Source organism: Gobio gobio (assembly GCF_949357685.1).
Source record: "Gobio gobio genome assembly, chromosome: 22".
Taxonomy (NCBI): domain Eukaryota; kingdom Metazoa; phylum Chordata; class Actinopteri; order Cypriniformes; family Gobionidae; genus Gobio; species Gobio gobio.
In genome coordinates, this window is record NC_137118.1 from 45005633 (window position 1) to 45028974 (window position 23342).

Sequence of the window (23342 nt, forward strand, 5' to 3'; positions counted from 1 at the left end):
GATTAAGTGTGTCCCCAAAACCACGGTAATACTGATGTAGTCTTTGGACGCCATAAAGTCTGAATTATCACTGAATTAAAGTCAAACATTTCAGCTGTGTCGTCGCACTATTTACATTATTTCACAAAACACATCCTAGGACATTTCAGTGTGTAGGACATGAGTTTATCGCAGAATAAACGTGCTAAAACTTTCTCAAGGGTGTTTATAGCTCCTGTCGTTCCTCTATTATATTACACAGATGTAAAGGACAGGAACAGCTGGGCTCAACGTTTTTGTTCCAGGAAGCGCAGCCGCGTCAGCCATGAATCACGAGTCTCATTCAGCGCTGTGAGAATAGCTCATTTAGCATTATAGATCCGAGCAGCTTCATTTTGAGTTTAAAGAATGCCAGTCAATCAATCCAGTGAAAAGCTTTTGAATTTGCCCCGACATGCCATTTAAAGTGACAATGCGCATTTAATGCAAACTGAAAATGTCTGATAATTACTCCATGAGGCCAGAGAGTGAAAACTAAACTTGTTGAAGCTGAAAGGCTAAACTACTAAAAATCCTACTAATGTCCATGTCCATTACAATCTATAGAGCTGTATGTGATGATTCTGATCGCTCTCACCGTAGAGGGTTGTGGAAGTGTGTCACGAAACTAGACTCTCATCACCTCACGCTTGCAATAAACTAATGACGGGTTTCTGAGAAGAAATCTAATAGGAAGTGTTCCCACGTACCTCACATTTATTATTAAGATCACTCTGTGATCACTTGACACCACTGAACCTGCTCTAATTTCACAACCTCCAGTATATTTATATAGTAAAACACAATTTATACTGTATATATATATATATATATATATATATATATATATAATCAGTATGACATTATTTTAAGATTGTCAGCTGATGTCTGCTTGACTAATTAACATAATAATATAATAATGTTAAACTTTTATATTAATTGTGTCAATTCCATAATCTACCAAAATATTTTTCAATGGATAATAAACATTTTCAGATGTTTTTAAAGTGATTATTGAGTAAATCTGCTTATTATCTCACTTGCTATATATTCCTTTAATTGTTGTGAGGTATATATATATCGATCAGGCATAACATTATGACCTGTGAAGTGAATAACACTGATGATCTCTTCATCACTGCACCTGTTAGTGGGTAGGATATATTAGGCAGCAAGTGAACATTTTGTCCTCAGAGTTAATGTGTTAGAAGCAGGAAAAATGTGCTCAAAAGTGCTCCAAGGAAGGAACAGTGGAGAACCGGCCACAGGGTCATGGGCGGCCGAGGCTCATTGATGCCCGTGGGGAGCGATCAAACAGACGAGCTACTGGAGCTCAAACTGCTCAAGAAGTTAATGCTGGTTCTGATAGAAAGGTGTCAGAATACACAAAGCATCTCAGTTTGTTGAGTATGGGGCGGCACAGCCGCTGACCAGTGCCCATGCTGACCCCTGACCCCGCCCAAAGCACCAACAGTGGCACGTGAGCATCAGAACTGGACCACAGAGCAATGGAAGAAGGAGGCCTGGTCGGATGATCACGTGTTCTTCTACATCTCGTTGATGGCCGGGTGTGTGTGTGTGTGTGGTTTATCTGGGGAACACATGGCACCAGGTGCACTATGGGAAGAAGGCGTGTGGCGGAGGCAGTGATGCTTTGGGCAATGTTCTGCTGGGAAACCTTGGGTCCTCCATCCATGTGGATGTTACTTTGACACGTCCCACCTACCTAAGCATTGTTGAGCCCATGTACAGCCTTTCATGAAAACGGTATTCCCTGCTGGCTGTGGCTCTTTCAGCAGATAATGCGCCGCCACAAAGCACAAATGCTTCAGGAATGGTTTGAGGAGCACAACAATGAGTTTGAGGCGTTGACTTGGCCTCCAAATTCCCCAGATCTCAATCCAATCGAGCATCTGTGGGATGTGCTGAACAAACAAGTCTGATCCATGGAGGCCCCGCCTCGCAACTTACAGGACTTAAAGGATCTGCTGCTAACATACCACAGCACAGCTTTAGGGGTCTAGTGGAGTCCATCGACGGGTCAGGGCAGTTTTGGCAGCAAAAGGGGACCAACACAATATTAGGGAGGTCATAATGTTATGCCTGATTGGTGTATATATATTAGGGATGCACAATATATCGGCCACAATATCGGTATTTGCTCATTTTTAATGTTATCGGCCTGAAAAGAAAATTTAGCTTGTATATTAAAGCCGATAAATAATGGCTTATAATGGTGAGACTTTTGTTTTTGTAACCAGGCCCTCAAAAATTATTTAAAAATGTGGATATAGATTTATCTGCAAATATATTGGTTTCAAATCAAAGAATTATCTTGATAGCAAGTAACATTTCTTACACACAGTATTTACCCAAAAGCCCTTGCAACAGAAACTGTTGTTAGATTATGGTATTCACCGACACAATATAATCAGAGTAAATATAATTTATAAATTAGTCAAAAAGGTCTGGGTATTTTTGACAATCTTAAAATAGTCAAATATAATATTATCAATGCTTACAAACAATTTTCGTCTCGTATTTTAACATTTATAGCTTGCTTAGTTGCGTAATCTGTAATCTTATTTGCAGTCATGGGATGAGAGGGATGATAGTGTAGTTTGTTATTGAATTTAAAGCAGCCCTTTTCTTAAAATGCTTAATTTCTACCCAAATATTCTGTAGGTTCTCCGTCCGTGTGCTTTGTGGTCAGAGGAGACGCACCACCGATGGCATGACTGTTCATCTTGAGCTATTTTTACACTCACTCGTTCAACCACGAAGCCTCTTGGGAGAAATCGTAGAGGTAGAATGAGGAGGCGAGCGAGTTCATGTGTGTGTGTGTGTATGTGTGTGTGTCTTCTTTTCCCCCGTGGCATATGTCTCCTTTCATTCACAGTGATTTTATTTCAATGCTATCTTGTGTTCTCAGAAATCACAAGTACTAAAAGCTAAAATTTGAATGGTGCCTGTTAATATATAAAAAAACTGGAGAACCAAAGGAAAACTAAAGGCCTTGCTGAAAGAAAACATTTGGAAATGAAATCATATTTATTCATACCAAACTACGGCTACAGGTTTTATTTTACTACGCAAAAACAAATGCAATTAATTAGTTATTAATATTTCCTTGGTTCTCTTGTTTTCTGGCCAAAAATTGTCGTTTCATTGCGCATTATCATAAATAAAACAATCGACTTCAACCAAAGCTACTGTACATGACTTCCATTATAACCAATGAAGCTGTTTTTTAAATCCCACAGTATAAGTTTTAACCATCATTAACTGTAGTGATACTGTAGGTGTGATGTAACTGTGTCTTGCTGTTTGTGATTTTCTGTGTGCAAGCGTGAACTGATTTCCTCTGAGCGTCTCTCCCTCAGACTGTGAAAGTGTCAGCGTTTTTTTTTAACCAGTCCTCATTTGCTCAGCTGCTGATCTTAAGTATTTTCGCTCACTCCCAGCATTCCCCCTTCTAAATCAAATCCCTGCTCCCAACCGGCCCCAGAGGATGGAGGTAACAGCCCATCTCCTAAATGAGTCGCTCACATTGTCTAACGTTAATTTATTGGCCCAGTGAAAGGATAAAGGGTTAGTCCACATAAGTCACAGATCAATAAAACTCAACATGGGATTTGGAGAGTCTCCAGACACATGAATCGTGCAAAAGGACCGGCCCCATCAGAACGAGGGCCACGCATTAACTAACATGCTCTTTGTTACCTTAATTTCCCCCACTTTGCCATATATGAAATGAAAACTGCACACTTTCCTATATATATATGGCATAACATTATGACCTAATATTGTGTTGGTGCCCCTTTTGCTGCCAAAACAGCCCTGACCTGTCGAGGCATGGACTCCACTAGACCCCTGAAGGTGTGCTGTGGTATGTTATAGGGCTGAACAATATGGACAAAATTTCATATCTCGATTTTCATGCCAGATATCTCGATATCGATACAATATGATATGACTATGTGTTCGGTGAAAACCAGAATCTGAATTAAAATGTGTTTGATTTAAGCCTACATTTCAAAAATTTGTGTCAGAAATTTTTTTGTTTTTAAGCCTTTGGCACGTACGATCACACAGGTGTGATCAGTCTAGGCTGGCCCTGGAGCGGATGATCAAGTGCATCACATGATCAAATGTTGAATTTAGCCAGAGACAGGCGCGCTCAGAGCTGTCATATATCACAACTTTTCAGTGTTTTCAACCACATACTGTTTATTTTAGGTTTCAAACATATAAATTTACATAAGTACAAAAAAAAACAAGACATTTAGAGTTTGTAAAATACACACTGATGTCTATGGAAGAGGTAATAATAATCCTTTCCATTATAATTCGACACGTTTTATTCATATCAGATACACATTGTGTAAGTACCTTCAATGTTTACTCTATTCTATTCCCAGTTCACCAGCCACTTACTTTGAAGTATTTCGGGAGAAGTGGATGAATTGACGTGTTGTAAACATAGAGGTTGTAAATCCAACAGATGCGATTCTCTGAACTGCGTCTGCGGCACAAACTAACACGGCGGCGCCCATCGCGCATACAGCTCAACTAACGCCATCGTTATAAAGGTGTTTAAACAACAATATACTTCCACTTGCATGTATTTGACAATCGGAATATCAGATATTTCATGCCATAGCGAACACATTTGTGAATATTCTGAATAAAAAAGGAAAAAATGACATAAAAGCAGATCATCATTCATTCAGCGCTGTTGCTGCTGTGGTGGGTCACGTGACAAGCAATGACGCGTCACCATGGAAACGCCGCCCCCCCTCTCACAATATAGTTTTCACGCCCCTGGTAGTGTGTGTGCGCTGGCTTTAGCGGTGCATTCAAGGGCACTCGTAAAACTGATGTTTGTTGTGGCAGCCAGAGTTGTATGCAGGGCGAGCGCGGAGAGGGGAAATCTATATCGTTGCTTTTTTCGATATTAATATCTTGAAAGTTCATATCTTGATATAGATACGATAACGATATATCGTTCAGCCCTAGTATGTTAGTAGCAGATCCTTTAAGTCCTGTAAGTTGCGAGGTGGGACCTCCATGGATCGGGCTTGTTTGTTCAGCACATCCCACAGATGCTCGATTGGATTGAGATCTGGGGAATTTGGAGGCCAAGTTTTGATTGGAGCACTTTTGATAGAGACTGACCACTGCAGACCGGGAACAGCCCACAAGAGCTGCAGTTCTGGAGATGTTCTGACCCAGTCGTCTAGCCGTCACAATCTGGCCCTTGTCAAACTCGCTCAAATCCTTACGCTTGCCCATTTTTCCTGCTTCTAACACATCAACTCTGAGGACAAAATGTTCACTTGCTGCCTAATATATCCCACCCACTAACAGGAGATCATCAGTGTTATTCACTTCACCTGTCAGTGGTCATTATGTTATGCCTGATCGGTGTGTGTATATATATATATTGGGGTCATAAAGATAATATAAGATGAAAATATTGTGTCACTGAAGACTGGAGTAATGATAATAAATTCAGCTTTGATCACAGGAATAAGTTACATTTTAAAATATGCTCATAACAGTTATTTTAAACTGCACAATATTAGCTTATTAGTTGACCAAATAAATTTAGCCTTGGTGAGCAGAACAGACAAAAACATAAAATCTTATTGACCCCATCTGTCTTCACAGTGTGTGATGTTTTGTGTCATCTCCATTATACGTCACAGCGTTTTTGACAGCTTGACCTTTCAACAGCACTAGTCCCACATCTGAGTGTGTAACAGTAATGACTCCATCATCCTCGGTTGTCTTTTAGAGGACATCATTTCAGACGTTAGTTTGTGACCCGGTGAGTCAGCGATAGAAAAACGATCAATCACAAAAACATTATATTAGAAGCATCTGCTGGGTGTTTTACAGGCAGTGAAATGAAGGATATAATGGATAGTGTGTAATGATTTTAAAGCAAACCCGTTTTCTTTGTTTCCAAAAATGCTCAGTACTTGTTATACATGCTCAAAACTAGTTCTGTTTTAGTTATTGTGTTAGTGTTTTGTCCTCTTGATGTGGTGTTGCTTGCCTTGCCCAGTCATCCTTATTTATTGTCCTCCAGCAGCTGAAGTGTTTTAACACTGGCGTGTGCAGTCAGACCATGGGCCGCTCACGCTGACTCTCATCAGTGTCATGCGCTCTCTAGCATTTCATGTGTCGGATATGAAGCTCTTCCACTTGCATAATATCCCAGAAGTGACTCATTCATCATTCATATCGTATAGCTCTCTCTCTTTAAAAAAGAAAGTACTAGGGCCGTAAATTCACAATGCTGATTTAATTATTTAAAGCATTAGAATATAATTTTTATTTTATTATTTATTCTAAAATATATTTTTATTATTATATCATTATTTTTTTATTGACTTCTAAAGCTATGTTTTCTCATCTTTGAATTTTTTTTTTAAATAAAGTATATATGATGTAATTATTAAAAAATATATATATATTATTTAAATTATTGATTTATTGTATTATTTATTTTAAAATATATTTGTATTGTTCAATCATTATTTTTCATCCCTGATTTTATTTTAAAGAATAAGGTATATTAATAGTAGGACTGTCTATTTAATTATTTATTTTATAATTTATTTCTTTAAAGCAGGAAAAAGTCCTATTAAAAATAGGGCTGTCAATTTAACTTGTTGGCTTATTTATTAATTTAATAATTGATACATTTTAATATTTGTATTATTTGATCATTACTTATAATTGATGTTTAATGATATGTTTATTTTTCATGTTTTAATAAAAGTCTGTCAATTTATTTTTACATTTGTATTATTTATTTTTAATGCATTTTTATTATTTGATCATTATTTATTAATTGACTGACAATTTAGTTATTAAAATTATTTGTTTGTTATTTTATTATTTTTATTTATATATATATATATATATATATATATATATATATATATATATATATATATATATATATATATATATATATATATATATATATATATATATATACATATATACATACATACATACATACATATACTTTTTTATTTTTATTCAATAATACATTTTTTAATTGCCAAAAACTTTTCATCCCTGATTTTTTTTTGAGAATAAAGTATAGTAAAAGAGAAGAATGTAATATTAAAATAGGGCTGTCAATGTAACTTGTTAACTTGGCTGATTTATTAATTTAATACCTTTTTATGATATTTATAATTTATTTATAAACTTGTTTTTTCATTTATTTTATTATTCTTTTTTGATATTTGTATTATTTGATCATTACTTATTAATTGATGTTTACTGATATGTTTATTTTTTTAGAGAATAATGTTTATATATATATATATATATATATATATATATATATATATATATATATATATATATATATATATATATATATATATATATATATATATATATATATATATATATATATATATATATATATATATTTATATATAATTTTTTTTTATTCAATCATTATTTTTTACATGGACTTCTAAAGCAAAATGTTTTCATCCCTGATTTTATTTAGAGAATAAAGTATAGTAAAAGTAGAACTGTGGATTTAATTATTTAAATTATTGATTTATTTCATTATTTATTTATTTTTAAAGAGAAGAAAGTAATATAAAGAATAACATGTTGGCTTATTTATTAATTTTATATTTTTTTATAAACTTATTTTTCATGTATTTTATAAATTTTTAATATATTTTTATTATTTGATCATTACTTATTAATTGACGTCATCCAACGATATGTTACGTTTTAATTTTTTTAGAGAATAAAATTGAATAAAAGCAAGGCTGTCAATTTAACATGTTGATTATTTTAATAATTTATTTATTTTTAATGCATTTTTATTATTTGAACATTATTTATTTATTGACTTTAAAAGCTACTTTTTTCCTAATATATATTTGGTGATTTGCTGGTCTGCCACAATGAAGTAATGTTATTATTTGTGATGAATTTGATTACGTTTTTCATTGATCGACAGGCCTAATGTAACCTCAAGCTGACTGAAAGAGTTATGAACCCCCTCTCTCTCTCTCTCTCTCTCTCTCTCTCTCTCTCTCTCTCTCTCTCTCTCTCTCGGGGTCGTGGATGAGATTGACCAGCACCTGCTTAGGGAGCGACCGCATGTTGTTTGCTCTTATCAGTGGCTCTGTTTGCGGTAATTAGAGCCTCCACTTCAGTCTGTGTGTGTCCAAACAGAAGCCTTTCACAGAGCCATAAAGAGACGCTCAGAGCCCATTTTATAATTGCTTGCGGTTCTAGATCATCATAAAGCCTCCTAATGGAGCCTGATGCTTTATTTTTTGGCCACTCTGTGTGTGCGCGTGTGTGTGTATGCTCCTCTTTTGTGTTGTGTGTGTGTGTGTGTGTGTGTGGTCGCTCATTGGATCTGTCTGTGGCAGATAAGAGCACAGGCGGAGCAGGATTCTGGATTTGCCCGTTTGTCATGGTCCACTTCACACTAGAGGGCAGTGTCAGTGGCACGAAGGAAGCCAGTGAATTGACCTGGCGTACTGACATAACACATCATCTTGATCTTTTTTTGAATGATTGATCAATGCACATTGTTTTGTTTTGTTTCAAATAGAGATCACGATTCTTCCTCGATTTCTGAACAGACGACTAAACAAAATAACATGTACATTGCAGCAATTAACATTTTGTCATAATCTCTAGTAGTGTTTTTTTAATTTAATTAAATGTTTGATTAATTGGAATTAATATTTAAAAGACATTTGATTCAATGACTCACTCATAAAGTCTTCACTTGTTTCATTACTGGATGAATCAGCGTTTTTGAATGAATCTCTTGAGTGAATGATTCAATGACTCACTCATAAAGACTTCACTTGTTTCATTACTGGATGAATCAGCGTTTTTGAATGAATCTCTTGAGTGAATGATTCAATGACTCACTCATAAAGACTTCACTTGTTTCATTACTGGATGAATCAGTGTTTTTGAACAAATCTCTTGAGTGAATGATTCAATGACTCACTCATAAAGACTTCACTTGTTTCATTACTGGATGAATCAGTGTTTTTGAACAAATCTCTTGAATGAATGATTCAATGACTCACTCATAAAGACTTCACTTGTTTCATTACTGGATGAATCAGTGTTTTTGAACAAATCTCTTGAATGAATGATTCAATGACTCACTCATAAAGACTTCACTTGTTTCATTACTGGATGAATCAGTGTTTTTGAACAAATCTCTTGAATGAATGATTCCATGACTCACTCATAAAGACTTCACTTGTTTCATTACTGGATGAATCAGTGTTTTTGAACAAATCTCTTGAATGAATGATTCAATGACTCACTCATAAAGACTTCACTTGTTTCATTACTGGATGAATCAGTGTTTTTGAACAAATCTCTTGAGTGAATGATTCAATGACAAATAAATGTTTTAACAGTCACTTGTCGCCACCTACTGGTGTAACGTAATCGAGAGAATCATTATTTGAAGGGACAAGTTACTTTCAAAAGGGGATTTGCTCTATTTTGACGGTACCATAGACATCAGTGTTTAAATCTGAAATATAAACTTTTTTCTCATTACTTCTGTGATCATTTGAATTATTGGAAGACAGAAATAATGAAACTGTCATTAAAAGACTGTTTGTGAAGCTGTTTCATACCTAAACATGACAAACGGCAGCAAAAACAGATTTGAATGGGATAAGATCGTGTTCTTTTAAGGATTAATCGTGCAGCTCTAATGCACATTAATCTAAAGATAAAAATGTTGGTCTTTGTAATCTTTGACCAGAACGAAATAACTGGCTTTCCTGGTTGATGCTTTTTCAACCTCTTCAGCACATTCGTCACATTGTAAAAGTAAAATGTGTTGCCTTTTAAGGGGCCGTTTACACGTCACCGTTTTCAACTAAAAACTAAAAACTTTCATTCATTTACACGACAACAGCGTTTTGGGGGCCCGAAAACACGACCTTTTGAAAACGTGTTTCAAAGTGCAAGTTTTTGAAAACAATACCATTATCGTCTCAAATGGTGACCACAATGGTGACATCATGTGCATGTGTATTACGTGTTAGGTCTATAGGCGCGTATAGCTTTTCTTTACAAAGTGATCGCCATCTACTGGCCTGGCAGCAGAATACAGCTTTTTTAGTCGAATCCGTGTGAAATCCGTGAGAGATCGTTTTGACAATGTTGTCGTCTGTACGTTACAAGCGCAAAGAAAAAACAGTTCTGTTTTTAGTACGTCTTTGTCTTGTAAACATACCCTAAGTTGACTTTAAAGCACCTTTGCTGTTCATGATCAGGATTATTATAGTGAACTAAAACTAAAACCATAAAAAAAATTGTTAATTGATATTAAAAAAAAAACTTTATTTCCGCTAGTTGCCAAGAAAACAAAAATCAAATAAAAATCTAATTAAAAAGAAAATGGAAAATATAAAAAACTGATTTAAACTATCAATATATAAAAACTATAATGGTATCGCACCGATATTAAAATAACCCTGTTCGTGATCAACTGCATGTGAAGTTTTCGCAGGATATTCTTGCATATTTGAACAACACTTCCAGTAAAACATGTGGTTTATTTCTGTGTAAAAAAAATCAAAGCTCTTTCTGTCTCTTTTGTGCATATCATTATATCACCGCATTAATTTTCCTTTCCTTGTTGTACTCTTTTTATTTAGAGGGTTTGAAATTGAGCTCATTATGCACTCATTAACATATGACCACCCACATTTACATATCAACAGCCATTCAGAATTCAGCAACTTGATGAACAACCACCATAACAATCATAATAACTAAGGCCAGAGAGAAACTGGAAATGGACGTGTAACCTACATTTTGATGTTTTTGGTGCAAGAATCATTGACTAACATTATAACTGGTCAGCTGGGAGAAATTACATGCTACAAAAGTTTAAAATATGGCCCTTTAAGGTCCATAATTTTCTCTAATGCATCCACCCACCCAATCAGCGCCACTGATGCTTCCTGCCGTACTGCTCCATCGCCATGGTAACCCCTGGCAGGTCTCCGCTTTTCCCTGCTAAATTTGGGAACAATCTGGTATAAGAAGTTAAGTGACTTCCTGCTCTCATCTATCAAGCCTTCTGAAATATTATATGAATATTATTTAAATTATATGATACACCTATTATATCTTGAATCAAATGTTGAGTTTGCTGTTGTGCTTCCCTATACAACAATTAATTACACTGAAAATAAAATAGTGTAGGATAGAAACATCTTTCACTCAGAAATTGCTAGTAAATCTCACAAATAATTACAATGAAATGGCAAGTAACTCATTGAATTAGGCGTGACATTTTGAAGTCTCTTATCTTATAAAGTTTGCATCATTGATTTTGTTATTTTCCTGTTTATTACTGTGAATCTGCTTTGTATAAAGCTTTTGACATGACTTGAAAGACTGGAATAGTATTTTCTTGTAAAATGTACTGTAATAATCTTAGTTTTTTTTTTACAACTTTGAATTTTTACAGTATACAAGTAAGCATAGATTCTAACAAAATAGCATATCTGCTGCTGTAAAATCATAGTAAATTAATAAAGAATCTACTTTCTGGCTTTTTAATTGATTTATATTCTGATGCAAGTGCTGACCAATAGTAAGTTGTAACATTAACTGTAGTTACTATTAGAGATGCACCGCTACTAAATTTCTCTGCCGATAACGATTACTCAGAGTGATATCTGCTAATACCGATTATTCAGAGTGATATCTGCTAATACCGATTATTCAGAGTGACATCTGCTGATACCGATTATTCAGAGTGACATCTGCTGATACCGATTATTCAGAGTGATATCTGCTAATACCGATTATTCAGAGTGATATCTGCTGATACTGATTATTCAGAGTGACATCTGCTGATACCGATTATTCAGAGTGACATCTGCTAATACCGATTATTCAGAGTGACATCTGCTGATACCGATTATTCAGAGTGACATCTGCTGATACCGATTATTCAGAGTGATATCTGCTAATACCGATTATTCAGAGTGACATCTGCTGATACTGATTATTCAGAGTGATATCTGCTAATACTGATTATTCAGAGTGACATCTGCTGAGACCGATTATTCAGAGTGATATCTGCTAATACCGATTATTCAGAGTGACATCTGCTGATACCGATTATTCAGAGTGATATCTGCTGATACCGATTATTCAGAGTGACATCTGCTAATACCGATTATTCAGAGTGACATCTGCTGATACCGATTATTCAGAGTGATATCTGCCGATACTGATTATTCAGAGTGACATCTGCTAATACCGATTATTCAGAGTGACATCTGCTGATACCGATTATTCAGAGTGATATCTGCCGATACTGATTATTCAGAGTGATATCTGCTGATGCCGATTATTCAGGCTGATATCTGCCAGTACCGATTATTCAGAGTGATATCTGCCAATGCCGATTATTCAGAGTGATATCTGCCAATACCGATTATTCAGAGAGATATCTGCCAATACTGATTATTCAGAGTGATATCTGCTGATACCGATTATTCACAGTGACATCTGCTGTTACTGATTATTCAGAGTGACATCTGCTGATACTGATTATTCAGAGTGATATCTGCCAATACTGATTATTCAGAGTGATATCTGCCAATACTGATTATTCAGAGTGATATCTGCCAATACTGATTATTCAGAGTGATATCTGCTGATACTGATTATTCAGAGTGATATCTGCTGATACTGATTATTCAGAGTGATATCTGCTGATACTGATTATTCAGAGTGATATCTGCCAATACTGATTATTCAGAGTGATATCTGCTGATACTGATTATTCAGAGTGATATCTGCTGATACTGATTATTCAGAGTGATATCTGCCAATACTGATTATTCAGAGTGATATCTGCTGATACTGATTATTCAGAGTGATATCTGCTGATACCGATTATTCAGAGTGATATCTGCCAATACTGATTATTCAGAGTGATATCTGCTGATACTGATTATTCAGAGTGATATCTGCTGATACTGATTATTCAGAGTGATATCTGCTGATACTGATTATTCAGAGTGATATCTGCTGATACTGATTATTCAGAGTGATATCTGCTGATACTGATTATTCAGAGTGATATCTGCTGATACTGATTATTCAGAGTGATATCTGCCAATACTGATTATTCAGAGTGATATCTGCCAATACTGATTATTCAGAGTGATATCTGCCAATACTGATTATTCAGAGTGATATCTGCTGATACTGATTATTCAGAGTGATATCTGCCAATACTGATTATTCAGAGTGATATCTGCTGATACTGATTATTCAGAGTGATATCTGCTGATACTGATTATTCAGAGTGATATCTGCTGATACTGATTATTCAGAGTGATATCTGCTGATACTGATTATTCAGAGTGATATCTGCTGATACTGATTATTCAGAGTGATATCTGCCAATACTGATTATTCAGAGTGATATCTGCCAATACTGATTATTCAGAGTGATATCTGCCAATACTGATTATTCAGAGTGATATCTGCTGATACTGATTATTCAGAGTGATATCTGCCAATACTGATTATTCAGAGTGATATCTGCTGATACTGATTATTCAGAGTGATATCTGCTGATACCGATTATTCAGAGTGACATCTGCTGTTACTGATTATTCAGAGTGACATCTGCTGATACTGATTATTCAGAGTGATATCTGCCAATACTGATTATTCAGAGTGATATCTGCCAATACTGATTATTCAGAGTGATATCTGCCAATACTGATTATTCAGAGTGATATCTGCTGATACTGATTATTCAGAGTGATATCTGCTGATACTGATTATTCAGAGTGATATCTGCTGATACTGATTATTCAGAGTGATATCTGCCAATACTGATTATTCAGAGTGATATCTGCTGATACTGATTATTCAGAGTGATATCTGCTGATACTGATTATTCAGAGTGATATCTGCCAATACTGATTATTCAGAGTGATATCTGCTGATACTGATTATTCAGAGTGATATCTGCTGATACTGATTATTCAGAGTGATATCTGCCAATACTGATTATTCAGAGTGATATCTGCTGATACCGATTATTCAGAGTGATATCTGCTGATACTGATTATTCAGAGTGACATCTGCTGATACCGATTATTCACAGTGATATCTGCTGATACTGATTATTCAGAGTGACATCTGCTGATACCGATTATTCAGAGTGACATCTGCTGATACCGATTATTCAGAGTGATATCTGCTGATACCGATTATTCAGAGTGGTATCTGCCAATACCGATTATTCAGAGTGACATCTGCTGATACCGATTATTCAGAGTGACATCTGCTGATACCGATTATTCAGAGTGATATCTGCTGATGCCGATTATTCAGAGTGATATCTGCTGATATCGATTATTCAGAGTGGTATCTGCTGATACCGATTATTCAGAGTGACATCTGCTGTTACTGATTATTCAGAGTGATATCTGCTGATATCGATTATTCAGAGTGGTATCTGCTGATACCGATTATTCAGAGTGACATCTGCTGTTACCGATTATTCAGAGTGACATCTGCTGATACCGATTATTCAGAGTGACATCTGCTGATACCGATTATTCAGAGTGATATCTGCTGATGCCGATTATTCAGAGTGATATCTGCTGATATCGATTATTCAGAGTGATATCTGCTGATACCGATTATTCAGAGTGACATCTGCTGTTACTGATTATTCAGAGTGACATCTGCTGATACTGATTATTCAGAGTGATATCTGCCAATACTGATTATTCAGAGTGATATCTGCCAATACTGATTATTCAGAGTGATATCTGCCAATACTGATTATTCAGAGTGATATCTGCTGATACTGATTATTCAGAGTGATATCTGCTGATACTGATTATTCAGAGTGATATCTGCTGATACTGATTATTCAGAGTGATATCTGCCAATACTGATTATTCAGAGTGATATCTGCTGATACTGATTATTCAGAGTGATATCTGCTGATACTGATTATTCAGAGTGATATCTGCCAATACTGATTATTCAGAGTGATATCTGCTGATACTGATTATTCAGAGTGATATCTGCTGATACTGATTATTCAGAGTGATATCTGCCAATACTGATTATTCAGAGTGATATCTGCTGATACCGATTATTCAGAGTGATATCTGCTGATACTGATTATTCAGAGTGACATCTGCTGATACCGATTATTCACAGTGATATCTGCTGATACTGATTATTCAGAGTGACATCTGCTGATACCGATTATTCAGAGTGACATCTGCTGATACCGATTATTCAGAGTGATATCTGCTGATACCGATTATTCAGAGTGATATCTGCCAATACCGATTATTCAGAGTGACATCTGCTGATACCGATTATTCAGAGTGACATCTGCTGATACCGATTATTCAGAGTGATATCTGCTGATGCCGATTATTCAGAGTGACATCTGCTGATACCGATTATTCACAGTGATATCTGCTGATACTGATTATTCAGAGTGACATCTGCTGATACCGATTATTCAGAGTGACATCTGCTGATACCGATTATTCAGAGTGATATCTGCTGATACCGATTATTCAGAGTGGTATCTGCCAATACCGATTATTCAGAGTGACATCTGCTGATACCGATTATTCAGAGTGATATCTGCTGATACTGATTATTCAGAGTGACATCTGCTGATACCGATTATTCAGAGTGACATCTGCTGATACTGATTATTCAGAGTGATATCTGCTGATACTGATTATTCAGAGTGACATCTGCTGATACCGATTATTCAGAGTGACATCTGCTGATACTGATTATTCAGAGTGATATCTGCTGATACTGATTATTCAGAGTGACATCTGCCAATACCGATTATTCAGAGTGATATCTGCTGATACTGATTATTCATAGTGATATCTGCCCATGCAGAATACAGATAGTTTGAGTTTTCTTAAGGAAAAAGTTTTCCAACTAATGTTGCAAACTATAACCCTCTAATTTGGAACATTCCTATAATATTAACAAGAGGTTTAAATTAAAAAGAGATATATTATATTCAACTGTTATTTATATACAGATATAGTTATTACACTTAAATAAAAAGTGCTTGTATACAACTCAATTGCACATAAGGTAGTTTTCATAAACACTTGTCTTAATTTATTCAAACATACATATATAATTAACAGTTAATCATCTCCTCTCTAGTGTTTTTTATTGCTAACAAACATGCTGTGAACATCGGATAACTTTCCTGAGGACGTGCAACGTTAATGTTCACAAGATGTTTTATTGACATATATCCGCGGTTGAAACACTCATTGAACGATTACATGTTGCATGAAATGGATTTCAGTATGTCGTACTGTTGCTTTCAACATACCTTCTGATGTTCATGCATGTTTTTTCATGTTATAACTTCTATTAAAGTGGAAGAAAAGACAGTGCTGCTGCTTGAACTGAAGCACTATAGCGATCTGTCACGTCACATTTAAGAGCGTCAAAGCAGCATTTATTGTTTGAATTTCGTGATAAAATGGACCGAATTTGTGATTATTGATGGGACACTACAAATAATGAGAAAAAGATGAGTGTAAACGATCTTTGCCGGTGTTGTAAAAAAAGAATTTAAGGATAAACAGAGTACTTACCAACACGATCATCATTTCTGAGAGAAATAGTAAAGGTGAACGCATATACGAACAAGTTCTCCGTTTAAGATTAGAACAAATTCAACCCAAGCGCCTTTGATGACGTGGATGATGACGTTACTGTTGATCATCTGTCCATCATCGTGTAAAGCCTGCCCTGACAATTTCATTGGTCCGAACAGCTTCTGTTCAGGCATAATTACTTCTCTATTGAGCAAGTCCAGACCGAACTGCCCGAGTAAAAATGTTGTGGGCGGGGCTAAGTTCGGCTGGCATCCAGGCTAAGTTACTATGGTATTTTGGGTTGAAACTGTGATAAAACAGTGTTTAAGTGTCTCAACTAACAAAGCTGTTTTGTGTGTATTTTTAAGGATACTGCCGGACAGGAGAGATACCGCACCATCACCACGGCGTACTATCGTGGAGCCATGGGCTTCATCCTCATGTATGATATCACCAATGAGGAGTCGTTTGGAGCGGTCCAGGACTGGTGAGTGACCTCTGCTGATCCCCGAGCAAAATCACTGGACATGATGCCAACGTTTGCTATCTCACGGCCAGTCATGCAGAGCTGCTTTTGCTGTATTTGAAGCAGCAGGCAATATTTCTGCATAACAGATTGTGTGTGTGTGTGTGTGTGTTAGCAGAACAAAACTGCAATGTTTAAGAGAACTGTAAGCAAGTTATTGTTTCACAAACACTAATGCTGTGAGTGAGACGCCTTGAAGGAAGCATAAATATCTCTAATTTACACTTCATCATCACAGTGATTTAGTGATTCATTGTTTGGTATAAAAATCAAAATATCAGTGGCGAGGCTCTAAGGCCCTGTTTACACCTGGTATTAAGATGCGTTTTGTTCGAATCAAAAGGGGACGATGCTAAATACAGGTGTAAACGGCCTAAAACGGTTTGAGCTTGTCCATTTCGATCACTTCCGTCAATGTTATGTCTTATCAAAAGGAACCAAATATTCAGAGGGAAATGATGTAGGACAGGACTTGATTTTATCCTTCAAATATGTGTATATATTAGGGCTGTCAAAAGATTAATCGCGATTAATCGTATCCAAAATAAAAGTTTGTGTTTACATAATATATGTGTGTGTACTCTGTTAATTATTATTTATATATAAATACACACACATTCATGTATATATTTAAGAAATATTTGCATGTATATACTGTATATACATGTATATAATCTATAATATATATATAAATATATTTTTTTTATATATAAAAATAACATTTTTTTCTTAAATATATTCATGCTTGTGTGTGTATTTATATATAAATAATAATTAACAGTGTACACACATATGTTATGTAAACACAAACTTTTATTTTGGATGGAATTAATCGCGATCAATCTTTTGACAGCCCTAGTATATATATATATAATGACATATGACCCTAGACCACAAAACCAGCCATAAGTCGCTCGGGTATATGTGTATGCAATACATTGTATGGGTCAAAATTAGCGATATTTCTTTTATGCCAAAAATCATTAGGATATTAAGATCATGTTCCATGAAGATATTTTGTACATTTCATACCGTATATATACAAAGTGTATTATTATGAGTAATATGCAATGCTAAGGACTTCATTTGGACAACTTTAAAGGAGATTTTCTCAATATTTAGATTTTTTTGCACCCTCAGATTCCAGATTTTCAAACAGTTGTATCTCAGCCAAATATTGTCCTATAATAAACCATACATTAATGGAAAGCTTATTTATTTATTCAGATGATGTATAAATCTCAATTTTGTGGTCCAGGGTCACATATACACTGTATATATCAAATAAATGCAGTCTTGCTGAGCAAAAGAGACTTCATTAAAAAACATAAAAAATTCTTACAGACCTTTGACCTGTAGTGCATATCATTATTTAATTCCCTTGTCTCATTGTGAATTATTCATCATTGTATCAGAATGAATAAAGTCCTGTAATGTGATAATTTGCTTTGCCTCTGAAATGACTTTCCTTTTCAGCTGATGTCATCAATATTTTTGTCATATATTTTCACCATCTAATCAATTCATGATGGATGATTTATGATGGAATATTCTTTTGGAAACTCTTTTTAAACTCCGAAACATGTCACATTACTAAAGTAAAATTGATTGCGAACAGCGTTTCACATCGACTAAATTCAACAAAAGAAAATGAATTGAGAATATGATTGATTTTTGATCATGAAAACGAGGTCATGTTATTTTTTTATTCATATATATTTTATTTATTTAGATTAATTGTATTATTAAATTATAGCGCCTGTACATGCGCCTGTATGGATATGTATTTTGTGGTGGAGAAGGTTATTATATTTTGATGGGATATTATGAGTGCAAGCTTACACTGATTGGTTCATGATGAGACGTTTATTAAGAGAGTAAATAGGGTCTGTTTTGATTTCACATTGACTGAACAGTCCTCTGTGAGCAGTTAAAGAGGCCTTAGAGGAAAAGCGTCATCAATGAGTCTTCAGGAATCCGTTTGGTTAATATTTAATAAGAGTCATTTAAATTTCTCTCAGTATTAAAGGGCAGCAGGGCTCGGTTCAGGGCTTTACGGATGCCGCCTTATTGATCCGCTCAGCTGGGCGTCCGGCTGTGGTCAGTGGTTGATTTAATTAGCGTGAGACGAGAGACTAATGAACATCCTGAAAAGAGGCTGAGGAACTGTAGCGGAGAAAAGGCGACCCGGGTCAGATGCTGAGTCATTACAACTGCGAAATGGCTTGATGTCTGAGCTTTATTACTTTATTAAGCAGAAATGAGACCTGGATTTACTGAGCTGCGGAGGTGGATTAGCACTTATACTGCTTCATCAGCAGATGTTATCTTCACAAAGTAATAGTTCACTCAGAAATTAAATTCTGTCACCAACTTTTCTGTAAAATAAAAATGACTAGGGAGACACGATATATATCGGCCGATATATGATCATTTTAATGTTATCGTTATTTCCGTCATTCCTATTTTAATGTATTATTTCCTTCAGATGAGGCACTTCAGATGCTCACTGTTCATCATGATGGGTTTGAATTGCTTAAAATATGATTGGAATCACTTCAGAAAAGGAAAATACATTTCAGATCAACATGAGCAGCGCAAGTCTGTAATATAGACGACATAAAACTATAATGTGAACATCATAATTGTGTGTTTGGGACATGGCTTTAATGCTGAGACTTTTGTTTTTGTAATCAGGCTCTCAAATATTATATAAAAATTTGGATTTAGATTTATCAGCCAATATATCGGTTATCAGCTTTCAAATATAAAGAATTATCGGTTATCGGTATAATCCAAAATTTTAATATCGGTGCATCCCTAAAAATGACAAAAAGTGATAAATCCAAATAAGCACCATCAAAGTCAGACATGAATAAATTATGTAATAAATGTCCTGTCAAGTAGATTTAAATCAGTGAACTGGTAAAAAAAAAATACTAATAATTTAATACAATAATAATAATTTAATAATATAAATAAAATGCTTATTAATCAGTAATTTGTTTTCCAGCCATTTTTTTAATTATTAAAATATTTTATAAATAAATATTTAGTGAAATATCACTATCTATATATATATATATATATATATATATATATATATATATATATATATATATATATATATATATATATATATATATATATATATATATATATATACACACATATATTTATATATTTGTTTGTATTAGTGTTTTATTTGTATTTAGCTTGCTTGTTTCCGAATCTTGCTGGCATTGTATATAATGAACATTGTTGGCTCTTTGACATAGGGCTGGGCGGTATATCGAGTTTGTACAATATATCGATATATTTTTTAAATCACAATACCGTTTATATTGATATACAGTAGATTGATACGAGCGCATCTGAAAAACAGCAGAGTACGCAGAATGAGCTGATGCAGGGAAAGTGCATGATACAACTTGTCCTAAACATTACACATGCTTTATATTAAGGGCTTCAAAATAACTGGTAAGATATAGTTAACACGTATAGTTTAAAGCAGATTTCCCTGTCAGATGCTCTGAGAGATACTTGTGCTGACAGACAGATAGCTTAACGCACTCACAGTGTTTAATGCGTTTGAGATGTGGTGCTTTCCTCAGTGCATAACTTACATTTCACAGGTATATTCTCCATCTGTAAATGTAAGAAAGTCATGCAAATATGTCAATTTTTCTCTCCGGAGAGGACTGGTCTTCTGCAATTGAATCTCCGCTAAAATTCAGGCTTCCGTGAATGAGCAGCAAACAGACGGAGCGCAATAGAAAGCAATAATTCTGACTAAAGTATACATATTTCTGAAATATTTGTTGTTGGACAATAAATGTGCCATATGTGGAATCTTTATGTGGAAAGTATATTTTTATGAAAGTGACCATTATAATGGGGTAATCAAATACAGGCTAATATTTTTAGTTAATTTAAAATTAATTTAGTTTTTAGATTGTAAACCCCCTTTTTGCACATAATATATTTTGCAATAGCCTACATTACATTCACTGTATTTGTTTATAGCCTTCAATATCAACATCATTATTGGGCAGGATGTGAAATCAAAATATTATTAAAATAAATACAGATTTCATTTTATCCAAATAGAAAAATGTAGAAAATACTGGGATATATACCATGTATCGCCATTCAACCAAAAAATACAAAGATAGGATTTTTGGCCAGCCCTACTTTGACGAATTGCTTTGGTAAATCACTTTGGATAACAGCATCTGCTAAATGCATAAATGTATTTAAATTTATGCATGGAAAAAAATAGTTGCATCTAAATCAACTAGTTTTGTTCAAGTCAAAAATGTTACTTAACACCAATGATTTAAAATGTCTTTAAAAGCTTTTATTCTTGCCAAGAAGGTCAATTCGGACATACAGATTGTCTGCAGTCGGGAAAAACAAAGTGGAAGCCTTGCACTCGTTCTTTTATACTCTCATTTCAGTGGGTGAGGACTTCAACTAAGGAGTTTGTTATTGTGTTTTTGTGTTATTAAAGTTGGTGTTATCTGCAGCTGTCCCACCTTCAGCAAAAACGCAACTCTCCAGGAACTTGTTTAAGGCTACAGACAACGAACACTAGTTCTATTAAGAAAAGTATCAAAGTTTATCAAAAAATAATGTGTTTACTACAGAAAACTAGAATTCCCCTTATATTTAACAAAAACATCTTATATAAGTTCAATATAATTAAAAACACCTTATATGTTTCGATATAGTTTGCTATGTTCAAAATGTCCCTTACTAATAAGTACATACATTTTTAATAATATCAACAAAATACATTTTTATAGGTTAAATCAGGTAGAAATGGCTCTTTAAAGGGTCGTGCAACCCTAAACCAAATGTTTTGGTTTATGAGTGTTTATGAGTTATGAGTGTTGAGCATCATAGAAGTCAATGTTACCATCCATTCGTTTTGATTGTCGGAAGAAAACAAGTACATTTTAAAAATGTTTGCGCTATATTCAACTTCCGGGTTTAAATTCATCTTTGTATCAACATCGCAGAATGTGACGTTTTCTCGCACTATAGTACGCCGATGACTCATCGATGTCTCATAATTATTCATGAGTCTGCGTGTCCTTATCCTATGAGAAGAGGCCACACTTAATTATTCACAAGACTGCGTGTCCTTATCCAATGAGAAGAGGCCTCGCTTCATTATTCATGAGACTGCGTGTCCTTATCCTATGAGAAGAGGCCTCACTTAATTATTCATGAGACAGTGTGTCCTTATCCAATGAGAAGACGATTCGCTTCATTATTCATGAGACTGTGTCCTTATCCTATGAGAAGACGACTCGCTTCATTATTCATGAGACTGTGTCCTTATCCTATGAGAAGAGGCCTCACTTAATTATTCATGAGACTGCGTGTCCTTATCCAATGAGAAGAGGCCTCACTTAATTATTCATGAGACTGCGTTTCCTTATCCAATGAGAAGACGAATCGCTTCATTATTCATGAGACTGCGTGTCCTTATCCTATGAGAAGACGACTCGCTTCATTATTCATGAGACTGCGTGTCCGTATCCTATGAGAAGAGGCCTCACTTAATTATTCATGAGACTGCGTGTCCTTATCCTATGAGAAGAAGCCTCACTTAATTATTCATGAGTCTGCGTATCCTTATCCTATTAGAAGAAGCCTCACTTAATTATTCATGAGACTGCGTGTCCTTATCCAATGAGAAGAGGCCTCACTTAATTATTCATGAGTCTGCGTGTCCTTATCCTATGAGAAGAAGCCTCACTTAATTATTCATGAGACTGCGTGTCCTTATCCAATGAGAAGAGGCCTCACTTAATTATTCATGAGTCTGCGTGTCCTTATCCAATGAGAAGAGGCCTCACTTAATTATTCATGAGTCTGTGTGTCCTTATCCTATGAGAAGAGGCCTGACTTAATTATTCACGAGACTGCGTGTCCTTATCCAATGAGAAGAGGCCTCACTTAATTATTCATGAGACTGCGTGTCCTTATCCAATGAGAAGAGGCCTCACTTAATTATTCATGAGACTGCATGTCCTTATCCAATGAGAAGACGACTCGCGTCATTATTCATG

The 23342-nt window shown here is 35.0% G+C and overlaps 1 protein-coding gene across 1 annotated transcript in view; it reads left to right on the forward strand.

The window, feature by feature from the left end:
* LOC307118696 (ras-related protein Rab-3C-like) overlaps positions 1-23342 on the forward strand; it is a 47551-nt gene that overhangs the window by 13092 nt on the left and 11117 nt on the right. The window contains exon 3 of the mRNA XM_079804417.1: positions 17102-17220. Within this exon, the coding sequence (XP_079660543.1) occupies positions 17102-17220 (119 nt within the window). The remainder of the gene's footprint in view (positions 1-17101; positions 17221-23342) is intronic.